The sequence below is a fragment of the Perna viridis genome, chromosome 5, assembly GCF_037379345.1.
Source record: "Perna viridis isolate PV_CMFRI_1.1 ecotype Kerala chromosome 5, ASM3737934v1, whole genome shotgun sequence".
NCBI lineage: Eukaryota > Metazoa > Mollusca > Bivalvia > Mytilida > Mytilidae > Perna > Perna viridis.
This window is the reverse complement of record NC_142449.1, coordinates 3,901,492-3,920,324: the sequence shown is the minus strand read 5'-3', so window position 1 is coordinate 3,920,324 and position 18,833 is coordinate 3,901,492. Positions and strand designations below refer to the sequence as shown.

General features: G+C 33.8%; 1 protein-coding gene across 6 annotated transcripts; it reads right to left on the bottom strand.

Annotated features, from left to right (window-relative positions):
• Positions 1-3,028: 3,028 nt before the first annotated feature.
• Positions 3,029-18,830, bottom strand: LOC148615648 (mitochondrial ribosome-associated GTPase 2-like). 6 transcript variants are annotated; one of them, XM_088582092.1, is made up of 8 exons: positions 18,783-18,830; positions 17,340-17,481; positions 14,490-14,650; positions 12,832-12,979; positions 12,419-12,534; positions 11,428-11,649; positions 10,820-10,958; positions 3,029-5,973 (listed from the first exon to the last, which is right to left on the bottom strand). In XM_088582092.1, exons 3-8 carry the CDS (start codon positions 14,616-14,618, stop codon positions 5,585-5,587), a joined length of 1,143 nt encoding a protein of 380 aa, XP_088438218.1. In that variant the 5' UTR covers positions 14,619-14,650; positions 17,340-17,481; positions 18,783-18,830; the 3' UTR covers positions 3,029-5,584. The 6 variants fall into 6 exon arrangements, with proteins under 6 accessions (XP_088438218.1, XP_088438214.1, XP_088438215.1 ...); XM_088582088.1 differs by having other exon boundaries at positions 18,650-18,807; XM_088582089.1 differs by having other exon boundaries at positions 17,340-17,551; positions 18,650-18,798.
• Positions 18,831-18,833: the final 3 nt, after the last annotated feature.

Sequence of the window (18,833 nt, the reverse complement as noted above, 5' to 3'; positions counted from 1 at the left end):
ATGAAGAAGCTCTACCAACACCTGCGATTCATCGATAGTTTCAAGTTCATGGGGGCAAGTCTCCAGAGGCTGGTAGAGTCTACGCCGGCCGATGCCTTCACCAATATGAGGCAGAAATTTGGGGTCAAGCCGATGGATCCCGAACTCTTCAAGATTGGACACTCTGAGTCGGAGAATGGGAGAAGCATCACCTTGCGCGAAAAGATCGACCGGGAAAAGCTGAAACATATCGTCACACACCCGAAAGACTACGAGCTTGGGATACGATATATCAAGAGGGAGAAGGTTGATAAGGATTCTCAGCTGACGCTCTTGCAAGATTACCTGGCCCACAACAATGCCCTGGGTGAGTGTCCAATGCGATATTACCAGCACCATGGCTTTGGAAGGTATTGGACCGGCGAGAAGATCGGCCTCCAGAATATCAGCCGCCGCATCCGGTATACTCTCTGCGCAGATCATATGATCGATATCGATATGAAGAATGCGCATCCGACTCTGCTCTCCTGGTATTGCCACGAAAATGGCATCGAGTGCACCGGGCTCGACGCTTACATCGACGACCGGGGAGTTAATCGTGGATCTGATGGCCTACCAGGGAATAAATCCGGATGACGCCAAAACCTACCTACTCGCCATCATCAATGGGAGGATCATCAGACTCAAGCATGACGCACCGGTCTGGCTCACGGACTATTATGGGGGGATGAGGCAGATCATGAAGTGATCAAGCTGAACCCTGACCTGCATAAGCTTGCCTGCGAATCCAAGGAGAAGAGGGGGACGGACTACAATGTCGAGGGCACCACCGTGAATTTCGTCATGTGCTCCCTGGGAAATAAGGCTCTGATGACAGCCTTCGACTACCTGACCGAGCAGGAGATCGAGGTGGGGGCGCTCGTATTCGATGGGCTGATGATTCATAAGAAGGGGGTTCCGCGCACCAGGCTGCCCGAGATTCTCATCTGCTATACGGATACGGATAGCTTGATCTGCGATATCCAGACCGCGGACGTCTATAGGGACATGGCTCAGAGCGTGCGGGAAAGGTTCGATTCCTCCAACTACCCCAAAGACACATCCATGCAAGTACACCTTAAAGGAAGAATATGTATATGACATGTCTTATGATTGTGGCAAGTCATTGTGGAATTTGTTCCCCATTTATTGATATCAGTAGATATTTAGAAAGACATGTTAATATATATTTATAAATATGTGCATAATTCAATTATTGATTTCAGTAAATGTTGGAGTTTTCTGGACAATGCAAACACGTTCACCCTAGCGGTGCACCCGGGCCATGCCCCCAGTTTTAAGTGGAGTGCGAGTTTCAAATTTACTTTTGTTACTTTGTATGTATCATGTTAGTTGATTTATGTTCATTGTTGTGTTTGTCTGGTCTTTGTCCCTGGATTACATTCGTTTTTCCATGAATAAAAAAATCCCTACATCGGTTTTAAGAAAAAAAGACCTAAGGAACATTCATACCAAAATTGGTTCCAATTGCTTGGGTAGTGTCAGAGAAGAAAATAACAAGAAATAACAAAAAGGGCAATAACGAAAACGCGAAAAATTACCGTCTGACACCTATGTTCTATTTTCAGTATTGGCGGCCAAATTTTTCGACGAATAAATAATCCCCACAAAAATTTTATGCAGGATACTCCAAACAGCATTCATACCAAGTTTGGTTCCAATTGGTCAAGTAGTGTCAGAGGAGAAGATTTTTGAAAGAAATAACATTAAAGATAGCCAAAAAACGTGGAAAAAAGGGCAATAACTCAAACATGGCTTATCGGATTTACACTACAATTTAATCACTGATAAATCTCATCATGTTGAAAACTTTTACCCATGTCAGAATTTAGCTAAACCTAACGATTTTGGAGATACATGCGAACAACTACCGTCTGACCTTTATGTTCTATTTTTAGTAACAGCGGCCATGTTTTTCGACAAATCAAAAATCCTCACATATGTTCTATCCAGTATACCCCAAGGAACTCTCATACCAAGTTTGGTTCAGGTTGGTCCAGTAGTGTCAGAGGAGAAGAGTTTTGAAAAATTATTTAAGATAACGGACGCCAAGTGATGGAAATTACTCACAAGGCCTTCGGCCAGGTGAGCTAAAAAGGGTGAATAGATGGGGGCGAGTGAAAATGCGCGGGAAAATGGTCATTTTTCACCGGATGTAATGCTTACCATGGGTAAACCATTGTCGAAAGTGCAATTTTTCCCAAGTTTGTTCCCTCTAATGGTAATTTAAGCCAAAAATTGTTCAATACAATCGTAAGTAGAAGGTCAGGGGTCACTCATGAGAAAAAGCTCGGATTTTTTTGCATTTTTTGGCTTCAGATTGGTCTAAAACCGGAAGTGGTTAGAATATGGGGTAGACATCGTGGGAGGGGTGAGAGACATCATTATTCTATAGAAACCATGTGAAATGAAGCACTATGGATCCATTCTGCTGTTGTTAGAGGCCGATAATGGAGCCCATCCCCTAAAAATCACATTTTTGTGGCCTTCTTAACTCATGACCTCTTGTTCAGTTGTCAAGTCCCTATTTTTGCTAGAACTGTATAATATAGCCTCATTTTAAAAGCGCATTCACTCTGCTTGCATATGAAATCAAATTGTGGTTTCTAAAGCTAAAAATAAAATTGCCAGAGCCCAAAAATCGGAAAACAGCCCATGACCGTATATATACCGATCCTGCATGGTAAGGGTTATGATTTCCTGTACAATCAGGGGCGGATACAATACTTTTGCACATTTTTTTTTCACTGTACCAGTTGAATTTTAAGCAAAAAAATCTTCTAAATGATCAACCGTTACATGACAAGTATTATTATCACTCTTGCTGATAACATATCTGTTAAACCAGCCTCACAATTATAATTATCAGTAACGATAATCACAATAGATAAATCCAAAAGATCATCGATTTTTTTAAATTTTTTTTTGCATCTCGATTTTCTCCCATCTCGTAAACTTTCAATCTTATGGTAAACGACCATTCCATAAACTAGTTGAATATCATATTTAATAACACAATAAATATAAAAATGTACTGATACAGAAAATAGCCTCATAAAATTTACAATCCATAAAATTCTTCCGCCATGTTGGGTAATCATCACGTTGACGCCAGTGACTTCGAAAAACCATGCAAAAAAATTAAAGTTGGCATATTTGTTTTTTTTATGGTATCCTAAATAAAACATATGAGACAAAATGCTTTTCTTGCTATTTTTACATCAACTACAGGAGAGTTCACCAATGTCAATGTTGCTAGAAGTGGTTCTTTTCTTACCACTAGAAAGTTTTTAAAAGAACAAGCTATTAAAGCTATGTACAGCTTAATACAGAATTGTCGTAGAAATAATATATCTATTGAATGTCAACTAGAGATGTTTGACAGAGCTATATTACCTATATTACTTTATGGGTCAGAAATTTGGGGTTTTGAGAATATTGACTTATTAGAGCAAGTGCATCTGCGCTTTTGCAAGACTATACCCAGATTGAAGCTTTCTACACCAAATATTATTATATATGGGGAATTGGGAAGATTTCCACTCTCATTGGCAGTTAAGATACGTATGGTTAAGTTTTGGTGCCGATTAGAGGGTAGAGAAGATAACAAATTCTCTTCAATTCTGTATAAGTTACTGTATATCAATTTTGCTAACAATGGATTTAATAGTAAATGGATAGTTTTTATGAAAAATATTTTTGATAGTTGTGGTATGTCAAATGTTTGGACATCACCAAATCAATTCAATCCAGAATGGATTGCAAAAGGTGTTGAATTGAGATTGAAAGATCAATTTAAACAAGATTGGTTTTCAGAAATTTCAAATTCATCAAAGTGTTATTGTTATAAGATATTCAAGACTGAATTATGTTTTGAAAATTATTTTTCAATTTTACCTCCTTATTTTATGCATTTATTATGTAGATTTAGATGTGGGTCACATCGTTTGCCTGTCGAAACGGGTAGGTGGAGAAATACACCTAGAAATGAACGTCTGTGTACTTTATGTGAAAGTCATGACATTGGAGATGAATTTCATTACATTTTTGAGTGCAACTTCTTCAATGAAGAAAGAAGAAAATTTCTTTCAAATCACTTTCATACAAGGGTTAATGTATTAAAATATAACCAGTTGTTTAATTCTAAAGATGTTATTGTATTAACAAACTTGGCAAAATTTGTAAAAATAATTATGTCCAAGGTCGTACCTCCTGGTTAGATTATTTATACTCTGTATACACATGCATTGTAAATGTTTATGTAAAATATGTGAATTTTCTCTGTACTTTATGTATGAGAAATAAAGTATTCATCAACGATGTCATATTCACTTATTGGCATATCTACAATTAGTTGGCAAATAAACAACTAAATAAACAATTGACAATTTCATGATTAGAATCCCAATTTTCAAAACTTTATAACTGTTATTTCATTTCCAATTTTGGCACTGTAAAATGTTTCATCTAGAAAAAATAATTCATATTTTGTATGGGAATTTTTAACTCTTTTACTTGAACAATAAATCTGGAATGATATTTATATGTAAATCTCTATTTTCATATAAAATTATTTTTAAAATTTTATGCTCATATAATCTAATTACTGAATATTTATTTAAAAATTCCATGGATAAAAGGAGTTTTATTGGCAGTGTATGGAACCAATAGAATTTTTCAATTATCTAAAAAGATGATTTAAAGTTGATTCCCCATGCAACTCAATGGATTTTTTGCCAACCAAAATCAAAGCACAGGTAAGTGATGACATCAAGAAGAACTCTCCTACAGAAGAATAGTGACGATGAAAGTTCCTCATCAGAAAAACATGATATTCTGAGTTGACTGGCAGTATTAAAATTTGTTTGGCAGCCATTTTGCAACCATTTTCGCCAGTTGCTCAGTTTACAATAATTTTTGGTATGATTAGGAAACATTCTGTTCTACATAAGTTGAATAGTGATGACGAAAGTTTGTCCTTGGCAGCCATTTTCCCGCTAATTTTTATACTTATTTTGATTTCAACGATAAATAGTTTGTATAGTAAACATGGTCTACTGAATTGAATGGTGATGATGAAAATATTGTATAGCCATGGTTTAACTTCATTTTATGTTCTTTTTCAGCAAATGTATACTGGGCTTATGCTCCCTCAGACCCGGTGGAATAACAGGGCATAGGGGAACCCCTGCCCAAATTTTTTCTAGAGGTTCTAAAACGCTTTGAAGGCATTTCCAACATTTTACAGTGCCTTAGGTACTCAGTTGAACTTACAGCAATCACCAATATATGCTTTTTTTCTGCAATTTTTTTTGTCAAACATGGTTACAAAGCATGATACGTTTACTTACTTAATTGATAGGGCAGGGTTTGCCATGTGAGTGATTCAGGCTCATCAAGGGCCTCTTGTTATATTAGTTGTGAAAGGTTCACTAAAAACAGACTAAATCATATGTGTCATGTTAATGATATTGAGTGGAATTATATATGAAACCTATTAAGTTGAAGGTAGTAAATTATTGAAATAAACATATTTATAGTATATTCATAATTGACTTTCTTCATCAATGGCTTCTTCTTTTCCATATTTATCATACATGTATCTCAAATGCACTAACAATGAATCTATCCCAATCCTATACTTGGCTGATACTGGGTACACAGGCATATTCATTGCTAAGGAAAGTTCCCTTAAATTGTCCTTTGCCCCTGGAACATCTATCTTATTTCCAATGATAGCATGAGGTCTGGATGAGAGACCTGATTTATACTGTTCCAGTTCATATTTGAGATCGGTGAATTGTGTCCATGGTTCCTCGTATGATAGGTCAATAACAAATAATAAACACTTGCATCTTTCAATATGGCGTAGAAAGGAAATTCCAAGTCCATAGTTTTTATGAGCATCTTTGATTAACCCAGGAATATCAGCAACTGTTAAAACAAGTAAAGTGTTACTTAAAAATGAATCTTTAACTGATTTGGTACAATTGACATTCCACACTCTACATAATGTTAAATCAATCTTGTAATTTGTTGATTTAAACCTTCTCACCAACCTATCAAACTACATTTTGTCACCCTGCTTGGTTTTCATTTTTTTTTTTTTTTGGTTTCATCTAAAATACAACTTTTAAAATTTTGGGTTTTGTTCATAAGGCAAAAACAGTTCTTTCTTCTTCAACAATTTAAAGGTTTTTGATGTTACAACTATCAGTTAAATAGTATACCTTGTTCCATTTTATCATCAATAAACATCTTAAGGGGGTTTAATCTAATTAGTAATAAGTCTTCTATGTTACTTGGAATTGACATAGTAGAATTAGAACAATTTTGGAACAATATTAATATTCCTGTCTAGGTACAGGCATTTTAGAGTGAAAATGGAGGTTTTCAATTTATGTAATGGTTAAAGAATATCATAATCTGTTGAATAAAAATGAAAGCAAAACAACAATCATAGATGTGCTCCTGGCTATCCTAATAATATAAATTATATTGCTTTAAGAAGACATGGGTATTAGTAAGAAAAATGGCCTTGTACTTGTATGTTATAATTTCACTCTTGGTGACTTGCAGATGTGTGATGCATAGGACACAAACTTTCAGTTAAAAAATTTCATTTCAACAGTATGTATGACCATAACCCACTTATAGCCAACCCATGACTTTCTTACCTTCACCTGTATAAGATTTATTAATATCCATGTCAGTTTACAAAAATTCTGCAATTTTAAACTGAAATACTCTTTTTTCATTAAGTATGAGTAACCTTAACATTTTATCTCCATATCAAAATGTGTCTCCTTTATCTCTATACAATAAACTTACAGATGTTGTGCATCAGAAGCAAATTTTCTATTAAAACATTACATTTCTTCAAGTATGTGAGTCCTTTGACCATTGACCTACTGATCCAAAATTCAATAGTTGTCTTCCTTATCCCTAAAGTACTCTTCTGTATAAGGCAGATCATACCTAACATTCTAGCACATGTAGATGGATTTTTTAGTTTTTGTCAAAGTTGACCTTGAATGAATATTCCTCAAAATTTTAATGTAAAAAAGATAGGTCACCAACTTGATTTCGAGATAATGGCAATTTTTTACAACATTTTATTTGGATTCTGTTGAAAAATTTCACTTTCAGAAACCATTAAAAAACTAGTATAAAATTTTATTTATAAATTTATATAATAAACAATTAACTAAAAGTCTTTCATATTTCAAAAAGAAATTTGGGGTCACCAAACTCTTTATCTTGAAATATAGACAAAACTAAAATTATATTTCCTACCAATTATCTCCCCTTGAAATTCAATGTAAAAAATTCTTTTAAAATAATTTAAACACTTTTTTACACCATTTAAACACTATTAGACAGTTGTAAATATATATACGTCTTAATGATTTTGCATGATGACAGAAAAGAATGCTCCATGTAATAGGTATTATGTTATCAAAATTATTGCATTGGAAACCATTTCAGATGTATTGAGGGACATAAAGAAGTAAAGAAGAATTCTATAGTCAAAATGTTCCTAGGGTGTAACATGTACAGATAAATCAAGTACAAATAGCCCAATCAACAGTCTTAGGAGAGTTGCAACCACAAATAAGTGTGCAAGGTAGATGGGGGTACAGATGAATACCCTTACAAGCTTCCTCGGTCATGCTGTTGTCAGGGGACAAAAATATGCTTACTTGGTACAGCTTATTACAACCGCATAAGTCAAACCCTGAACAGCTAGGACCAGTAGGGACACAACATTCAATACTTGATACAGCTCTTATCTGGATAATTATTAGCTGATTGACATGATTCTGATCAGAATGAAAGTGGTCAAAGACTTTTACATTTGCAATTAGACATAACAGCAAGCAATTTTTACATATCATAATCCCAAAGTCAATCTGATTCTGAATTTTATGTCTCTATAGCACACAGTGGTACAATATCATAAAGCTTCATATATTCAGTGATAGATATATGATTTGTTCTAATTGGTTGGTTCTCTTTAAAGATACAAGATTAATTTGTATAACCTAGCTTGGTTCTATGACATCTCTGCAATCTGCAATTCAAACAATCCCAAAGAAAGTAACATTTTGATTACAAATCAATTCTTTATATTTAAAAATTAAATTATAAAGAATTTTTCTAATTTTTGAATAGATTATACTCAATAACTTGGTCTGGGCCAGCTCACTCTTTTTACAATTGTTTCATGGTTTATAATTGTGAACTACTGCAAACCAGGTTATTTCATGAAATGCTTGTTTTTGGCATTTTTTTGTCCCCCATTCCAAAATGGTTTGGCCAATAACCCCAATTATTGTAACAAACCTTACTTTGTTTAAAGATCCACATACCAATATTCAAGTATTGCACAGAGCCATTTGAATGGTTCAAATCTAGTGACATTGTAAACCAACATCCCTCTGTTACATGGTCAAATCATTCATGATGCTGTTATCACGGTGATTTTTCAGTGTTAATGAAACAATTCTTTTTCAATAATAAGTCTGGCAGATAATACTAAAATTTCTTATAAGGGTATATGAAATTCTGTTTACTTTAAAAGCAATATTAACTGTAAGTACTGTTTGTTTTTGTTTGTTTGGCAATGTTTTATGTGCGGTAAAAGAAAACGAGTGGCTAACAGGCCTGAATTGCTCACCCGGTTCATTTTACGCTTTTTATGAGCAATAACTCTAGTAAGGAGTCATCTTACACTTTCTACCCAATGAAGACTCATAAGGATCATTTCATCAATTGAAAGTTTTTTCTATCTATTATAGTTTTTAAGACATTGGCTAAAAACTGGAAAAAAATCATTTTTCTCCTTTCAAGGGCAATAACTCTATCAAGAAGTCGTCCAACAAATTTGACCCAACAAAGACTTTTGTAGAGTTCCCCGAGCTGAAAAAGGGAAGTCATATTTAATTCCAATATCTCTTATAGTTTTTGAAATATATGTAGAAATTGATGACTTGACTCCTGTGGTCTAAAAAAGCAAGGGCAGTCATGTTTTGCACAATTTTCAAAGTAGATACCTAATGATGATGTTGGTTATAATCCTCAGAGTGGTTTCGGACGAGATGATTTTTAAAGAAAAGTTAATGACAGCAGAAAAAAACAGACACAAAGTGATGGCAATAGCTCACATGGCTTTCAACCAGGTCTCAACATTCTAATCAATTTTGCCCCCTGCATGATTTTAAACTACACACAAACATTTTGGATTTATATACAAAAATATTACTTGACCTCTATGTTCTATTTTCAGTAATAAGGCCCATGTTTTTCACAAGATCAAAAACTGTTAAGAATTCATACAACTTTTGGCTACAATCCATCTAATAGTTTCAGAGTAAAAGATTTTTTAAAGTTAGAAATTTAAAATTCAGAAAAAAAATCAATTTCAAATTCAAACATCTGTCAACAGACCTTTCTGAAAATTTGGCATACTGTGGGTCCATTCCATCATTTTTAGCTAAACCTATCTGTTTTTGAGTTATTTGCAAATTAGGTCTAATTTTAGTAATGCCAGCCATGTTTTTCGCCAGATAAAAAATACCTGGATTGTTTAAAATACCCTTAGGAACATTCAAGAAAAGTTTGGTTACACTCTGTCCAGTAGTTTTAGAGTAGAAAATGTTTACGGACAATGACAACAGACGATGGACACATAGTGATGACAGCAGCTGACATGGCCCTAAGGGCCAAGTGAGCTAAAAAACATCCTATACTCTATATTATATATTGTACATTGTATCAGCTTTGTGAGAGAAATATTTATCATTCTAAATGGTTATTAGAAATTAAGGTAGATCATACCTATTAAATTGAGCATTCTTTCCTGTCCTCTTATGAAATCATACAGACAAATATATTTTCAGTGAACTAATAATGTTTAAATGATGTAAAAACAGCATGTTTAAATTTATCCAAAAGAATTTTTGATAGAAAAGATTGTATGGTAAAGTTACAAACATTAATTGTATAAAGGTTCTTCAAGGGGAGGTAATTGGCAGGAAAATGTTCAATAGAAATGAAACGGAATTTAGTTTTTTTAGAATGTAATTACAACTTGATGTAGGATGGTTCAAGAATTTTAAAATCTGACTGTATTAGCTAGCAAAAGTATTAAGAAATGTCTAAGTGATAAGTTTATACCAAACTGGCAAAATAATGTTACAAATGTCAACTATTGAATTTACAAATCCAACTTCTGTTTTGTTCAGTACCTATCAATGTTGCCATGTATCTTTGTAAATTCTGTTGTCTTAAAAACTGGGAGATTCCATAGTATTGGTAGGTCTGAGAAGTAACACTAACGAACTTATTTGTTAACCCAAAGGTTTTAAAGTTTCATTAACTCCTGAATTCACCAGTTTATTCACATATACTGGTAATGCAAAATTTTTCAAAATTAGTCTTAATTGTTCGTTGCTGCTTGACTTTTGATTTTGATGGATGACTGTACTACTGGCAACCATACCACATCATCTATTTTTATACTTAAAGAATTTTGATAAATTTTCTTATTGTGCTTCCTGTTTCTTACCAATTATATCTCTGACAAATTAATTTTATTTATATCTCTCACAAAATAGATTTAATTATATCTCTGAGGAATTAATTTTATTGTACATTAATTTTACTAAAATATACTTTGTGGTGTCTTTAGTGAAATAAAATGCCTTAATGTCATTATGTTGAAAATATGATTGAACTGACATCTACACCAAAGAACTCTCATTAAATAAAAACATACCTGGGACTTGTTCATGATCGTCATAATTAACCATACCAATCGTAGGGTTAAGGGTTGTGAAGGGATATGATGCAACTTTTGGTCTAGCTCTGGATATAGCTCTCAATAAGGTAGATTTACCAGCATTAGGGAACCCAATCTACAAAATAAAACAGTAAGGATGACGAATGGTTGACATTTGCTTTACAGTTACAAGATCTTCTACCCTATATCCATGTTTACCTCATCATTATTGATTATAACAAGAATGAATCTGGTGAATATATCAAAGAGAAAATAACCCCACCAGGATGAAAAATGTCAGCTCAAGGCCAGCTATATGTCTTCAATTAATGATGAGAAAACCCTCACACCACAGGGCAGGCTGCAGTTACATATAAAATACCATATACATGAAAAGGATGAACTAGATAAATGCTAGGTTTTGACAAAAAAAGGAAAATACAATGTAGAAATAGCATCTGACACCTGCAAATATGTTCACTTGATAGAATTTGTGAAAAAAAAGCCACCATGAAATTAATACATTTGCAGTATCTTATTTTGAAAGTACAAAATGTTACTTGAATAGATTTATCAATTTATCTTATTATAGTATTATTACTGACCAATCCAGCACTGGCCATAACTCTAAGTTCTAGCATCAGGTCTCTACACTCTCCCTTGCCTCCTACCTCTGCTTTACGTGGGGCTGTATCCAGACAAGAGGTAAAGTATTTATTCCCCCTCCCACCTGCCCCTCCCCTAGCTGCTATATAATAATCACTTTCATAATCTAAACTAGTTAACATTGTCCCATCACTATCTCGGATTATTGTTCCACAAGGTACCTGTAAAGCAGTAAAAAAAAATATACTGGATTATTTATATATTATCCCCTTACTTGTAAATTTCTAGGATTTGATTGAATAAGAAGAAAGTCACTTGCTAATAATCCATTTTAAATTATAAAGATATCAGACAGATGTAAGATTTATGCTGACTTTCATGTAGAAGAAGGGCTCTTCAAACAGTTTCTAGTAAAATGAGAAATGCATTTTCAAATGTCCATTACATGAATTGTTACAGTAGATGGGATTGTTTTGCCAGTGAACTGTATGTATATGCAGATTCTCATTAAGTAATTATTGACATCTGTGTAGACTGAGACAGATTTTATTTAAAAGACCTGAAAATGATCTTTTTAAAATTTGTGTTTTGTGCTTGATAAAAATTTAACCACTCTTAATAAAGAAAGTGTTAGACTAATAACCTTTCAAAAAATTGATCATAACCAAACTTGACTTTTATAAGTTTATTCTATACAAATTATCTCATCTTGAGAAATACAGAGTAACATTTTAACAAAGCTATACAATTATTTCATAAAGGTGGTTTAGTTATAGTATTTTCCATGATGTTGACAGATTTTATTGTATTGATGTATTTTAATTGCACAAAAACATATGAAAACATATGTTGAAATTTTTTCAATGTAAAACACATGTTCCAACTGTTTGATATTTCCCCCCAATATTTACAGAAGGGACAGTTTTAAAGTCAGGTAAAAATATCACTGATGTAAAATTAACACTGATAAATTAAGAACCTATGAAGTACCTCCATAAAAAGATGTTCAGCATTTTTACCAGTACAGTTTCTAGACATTCCTTTGCCTCCATCTGATCCTGATAAGACTGACTTAACATGATTCAGAGACCGCTTGTTTCTTGTAGCTAACAAATAACATAGTAAAAACTGGGAGCTTTTGCTGTTTCTAGAACCCTTTAATATGACTCAATTATATGTTTGTTTCTACCATTACAATGCAAAATTGTTTTAAAAGTACTTATTCATCCTTTAAAATAAACGTTGACCAGTATAATTCACACCATAACAAGTCATATCACAATACATTTAGTGTTATGAATGATTTTCATCAAATATAAATTATAAAACTATTGAAATAATATTTCAAACAGAAAATTTGTTTTTATTTCTATATAAATAGATGAATTAATTAACATAAAAACCTTTGAAGATAACATGGCCACCATTTCCACCATCCCCACCATCAGGACCAGCCCATTCATCAAACTTGATACTGTTAAAACACAGCATTCCATCACCTCCATTTCCACCAGTTACTCGTACCTTGGTGAAGTCAACAAAGTGAGTTTTCTACAAAAGACTACCAAATCAGTACAAACAGCAGGAATCAGTAAGTTACTTAGAAGGAATATCAAATAAACTAACTTAACTATTCCTTTTAAGTTTTCATGGTTTAATAGTTTAAAAATATAAATCACAAACAAATTTACTTGAATTTGGGTAAAATTTTCGTCACTCATGTATTTGTGTGATGTGTATGAATTATCAGTGATGCCTATCAACAGATATGATACATGTAGGTCATTTATGGTAATTGGTTTAGTTATCTCCCAGTCTAATTAAAATTAGACCTAGCACTCTTTTTTTCTACTTGCAAAACAAATTAAAATCCGATTGGCTAATTTTTGTTAAACTGATTTTCTCCCATATCCTTTAATTTAAAAAAAATGTATATATAATACATTAACACAATGTACAGTCATTACTTAAACTTTTTCTTGTTTATGCTGTAACACTTAAGATCAAAACAGTTCTTGAAGTAACAGAAACATTCCTTAAAAAAAAAAAAAAAAAAAAAAAAGATAAAACAAGAGGCTCCCAGGAGCATGAATTGCTCACCTGGTTGAATTTTGCCTTTCAAGGGTAATAAATTAAACAAGAAGTTGTCCAACAATTTTGACTCAAGAAAACTTGATAGGACTTATCATAAGGATCATTTCAGTGAATGAAAAATCTATCATAGTTTTCAAGACATTGGCTGAAAACTGTAAAAAAAAAAAAAAACTTGTCATTTTCCCCTATCTAGGGCAATAACTCTTATAAGTAAGCATCTGACAAATTTTATGCCTGAAGACTTTTGTAGTCCTAAACATAAGGATCATTTCAGCTATTGAAAGAATTTGGCTAAACCTAACGGTTTTGGAGATATATGCGAAAAAAACTATTGTCTGACCTCTATGTTCTATTTTTAGTAACGGTGGCCATGTTTTTCAATGGATCAGAGGAGTAGATTATTGAAAGAAATGACATAAAAAATAGCAAAAAACATTGAAAAAGGGCAATAACTCCAACATGGCTTCATAGATTAAAATGAAAATTGGACCACAGATAGATCTCATCAAGCTGAATACTTTTACCCTGTCAGAATTTGGCTAAACCTAACTGTTTTAGAGATATATGCGAAAAACTACTGTCTGACCCCTATGTTCTATTTTTAGTAACGGAAGCCATGTTTTTCGACGGATCAAAAATCCCCACATCAGTTCTATGCAGAATATCCCAAAGAACATACATACCAAGTTTGGTTCCAATTGGTCAAGTTGTTTCAGAGGAGAAGAGTTGAAAAATTGTTAACAACGACGACGGACGATGACGGTCGCCAAGTGATAGCAATAGCTCACATGGCCTTCGGCCAGGTGAGCTAAAAAGAGAAAAACTTTTTAAATCAAGAGGTTTTAAATAGGTTTGTCTGGCTATGTTTTAATTTCGGTCTAACAAAGCCAGTTTCATTTTAAAAATACATTTTTACAAGTTTGTTTGGTTTCTTCTGACCATAATAGAAAATTAAAATCTTACTCACCCTGTCAATAGAAGATTTGGGCTTATGGGGTTTAACTGGTTGAGGATTTTTTGACAAGTATCTTTTGAATTCCCTTTGAACACTATGTACAAATCTACTGTAAGTCATCCAACAGTAATGTCCTGACATCTCCACTAATAATCAACAGCTGGTCAACATTGCTATAAGAACAAAGTAAAAGATGTGATACATCGCCCATTGATTAAAACATATTATTCCTATATTCAATTAAAATGACATTGTGATTATAGTTGTCATCCTAAGCATTTCTGATAGAGAGGTATTTTCAGTAGCTATAGATCTCTAAAAGCACATGCAAGTTTGCCAAGTAAAAATGGAAATGGTTAATACTAGAAAACAAAAAGAATATTTTTTTTCTGAGGTAAATTGTTTATCTTATAAACTGCCCTTTTCTAGACAGACTGATGGGCACCAGTTTGATTTTCTCACACAGTCTCTTGGTGCCCATTGCTGTGGTCTAAAGGTCTCACTAACCACTTCTAACGTTTCCATTACTTTACATGTTAAAAAAGTAATTTTCAAAGTCTCACTGTGAATTCCCAGGACAAATGACATCTTAAAGTTGCATACCGCTGCGAAGCTTGGAACATAAGGCTTCCAAAATCATTATGCTAATGGTACAATGATAGTAGAAATTCTTCACAAAATTTACTTGAATAAATAATACTGAAAATCGACATTTTTACCTGTTCTGCTAACTGACAGCATGGAGGCTAATTGCACACACATGTAAACAATATTCATACACTTTTGTAGTTAATTACATATATGATTTTAAAGTACACATTCTCAGCTTCATTTTGACTACTTTTAATCATAATACACACAAATAATGCACTTACAATGCATATGTCTAGGTTCAGTGTGTTTTTGGTACTACATAGGGAAGTGGTTAGTGAGACCAAAGATGTACATGGTGATTAATTCCCCTTCATGAATCTCTCCTCACAGAGTAATTCCCCTTTATGAATCTCTCCTCACAGAGTATGGCTACCTGGATCATAATCTTGGGAACCATGATGACTTTGAAAGAGTAATCCAGGGAACCAAGGCTTGAGCAGAAAAAAAGAATATATTCAAAGGGTAAAGACTAGATAGGCAAAATAGACACACACGACAAAGAACATGAAATAAGCAAAATAATAGGTACAAATAAACAAAAGTAAATGAGCAACCTGGACTACCCTAAAACTGGTGGTATATCGGTAGACCAGGTACGCCAGAAGGGTAAGCATCCTCTTCTTTTCTAGAAACACCCACCTAGTTGCTAATGTTGTATCCAAGGTAGACGAAAGAGGAAAGAAAAACTACCGGCATGATACTGTTGAAAATTGGTCCTCATGGTGCAGAGTTATTCACCTTAAAGATCCACTAGTTCATGATGACGACCATAAAACTTCCATAGTGATGACTTTAATCTTGTAGCAATATAACCCTGTTCTAGAAGCCTCATTGTAAGAAGTCTAGCAGTAAGCATGGTACAGAAATCTGTGCAGTTTCAGCAAGAGCAAGCTCTAGCATAACTTATGAGTTGTGATATGAATATTAAATACACAGGTGCTTAAATGATATTGCCGTAGATAAAAGTTGATAATACAGAATTCGAAGTCATTGCCTTTGTCTTATAATTTGGTCCAGAGTTTTCGTTTTCCATTGATCTCTTTGCGAAGATCAAGATATGAGGCTGATTTCACAGTGACTGTGTCTGTAGTGTCCTTTATCAAAAGTTCATTTGAGTAGATGAGATGTATCAAATCCCCAAAACTACATATATATAGGATTGTTCAAAGACAATACATTCATCTATATAGTGGAAACTGAGATCAAAGGATCTGGCTAAACCATGTTTGTCCATTTGGATCAGATCAGCTATAAAGTCAGCCTCAAAAGATTGAAGGAATATGACAGCACAATTTGTTCCCATCGGAATGCTAACTGTCTGTTGAAAAACACATCCACCACACTGGACAAATATGACAATAGACAACAGACAATATTTATTAGCTCACATTTACATTAAATGGTTATAGCATGTAAAACGAGAGAAACTCCTTATGATATTGTACACGTCATAGTGCTGTTTTTAGCATTTGCTGATAAAATTTTAGGCTCATGTGCCAAAGACACTTGTTTCTATCAATGGCCAGTTACTATCAAATAATTTTGTGTAAAATTAAATCAAAAGCTCATCGGACTTTTTCAAAGCAAAAACTAGGTCAGTTTTAGACTTAATCTACACAAAATTATGCAACTTTCTCATATTTGAAAATGTGTTTGTGAAAATAAAATTGTCAAATTGTCATCATGCTCATGAAAATATTCATGTGTGATTATCCAGTGTGTGTTAATATGTTGCTTGGTAATTATTTATATTACATGCCATAATCATTTAATGTAAATGTGTCTGAGCTAATAAATATTGCCTATTGTCTATTGTCTATCTAGGGGATGCTATGGCTAAAATTTCTTCTAGATACATAGGTTTGTCTGCAGTCAGAGTGAAATTCAGCCCATAAATGAGGAAAAGTTTGAAAATGATTTTTTATCTGAGAACGTGTCAGCCTGATTTAAAAGGGAATTTACCAATAGCTGTTTTTCATCTCCCTTTAGTACAGAACCCAAATGCATCAAAAGAAAGGGTAAAGCTTGGGCTTTAAGAAAGATATATCTGAAATTGAACAAAATCATTTATCAATATGTTAAAAACTAGGCATCTTTCCTTTGGACTGCTTTTCAGCAGGACTGAATATTTGATAGTTACCGGCAATTGATAGAAACAAGTGCCTATATATGTAATATAAAGTCTGAAGAATTGTTCTAAAGACTTACCACAGGGAGATCTTGGAAGGTTTCCTTTACAACTCTCAACTGTATTAACAATTTGGCTTTGACTTGGTAATAACTGCAGACACTTGGTCCAAGAGGCTTATAATTAGGAAAAATGTCTAGAAGATTCATCTAAATGGATTGTCTGTGTTAAAAAAAATTTTAATTTCAAAATGGCTTCATGTATGTTTCATTAAATCCAACATAATACGTTCCTGAAAGTATATACCAAAATATCTCTAGAGTGATGATAAAGCATTACCATTCCAAATAGTCTTCAAATGATTATAGTAATAAGAAACTAGAAATGTAAAAGTTATATATAAATGACCTCGTTGTGGAACAGTACATATCTATAGTTCAAGATAGGAAAATTTGTTTATCTATCAGCAGATTTAAATCAAGTAGTCAAAACTTAAAAGTAGAAACTGGGTGTCACCAAACCCACTATCCCTGAGCCTTCATGTCCTACATAAGGTTATAGTTGACGTACCACATTTTCTAATTTCTTGTTAAAAAATATGCCAATGATAGGGATACGGTGCTCTCAAATTTGAAAAGAGTAAGATAGATAAATTTTATGAGCACTACTGATCCAGTGTTATAATGAAATATTCTATTGGAAACTTAATATACAAAAATCTTATTTTCTTAATCAGTATCATGGAATATTGCTGTATATTATAACTATCTTATAATGATGGCATGCCGTAATATTGTTAGTTTGTTTGTTGGGGTTTAATGTCCGAGCAGCAATATTTCAGCTATATTCAGACGATGAACATGAAATAGGTGATAAAATGAACATGAATTGATGATGACATGAAAAAGGGATGGGACACAAGGACAATGGGGTCGACAAGTTTTGATTGCCACTGGAAATAGGGAAAGGTGGGTAGGGTCAGGCAATTTAGTCTCCTGTGGCGGAGCCCTATGGTTCCCACTCCGGGAGAATACCACAGTAGGGTTCTTTAACGTGCGAGGAATGTGGAATCTTTCCCAACACGGTGCACCACTATGGTTTGCGGTCAGGTTTTCCGTATTATAGCCTGACAACTCCAGCATGTAACACGCGAGGGGTACCCATTCCACCACCTGAGGCACACATCCCAGTTGCTCTGTGGGCAGAGCGCCCCCAGCCCCCGGCTACGGTTCTGAGCACTATTTAGTCGCCTTTTATGACTTAACACTGCTGCAGGCCTATTCTTTGAACACCCGCACCTGCACGGGGCCATTACATTTTGAGGTTGTACATTACAGTTTAATTAAGTACTGTATGCAAGTGCCCGTGCAGTGATAATGCAACAACATACATCTGCAAAACAATGGTATCGACCGCTGAAATTCCCAATAACAATAAAAGAACCCCGGTCGTGGGAAAATGACATGTCACCAAGATATGATTTGTGTATACTCCTATCAACTCAATCTTCTAATCGAACGCACCACTCAGATTATAAAGTAATGAAATGAACACTTCAGGATATCACCTATTTT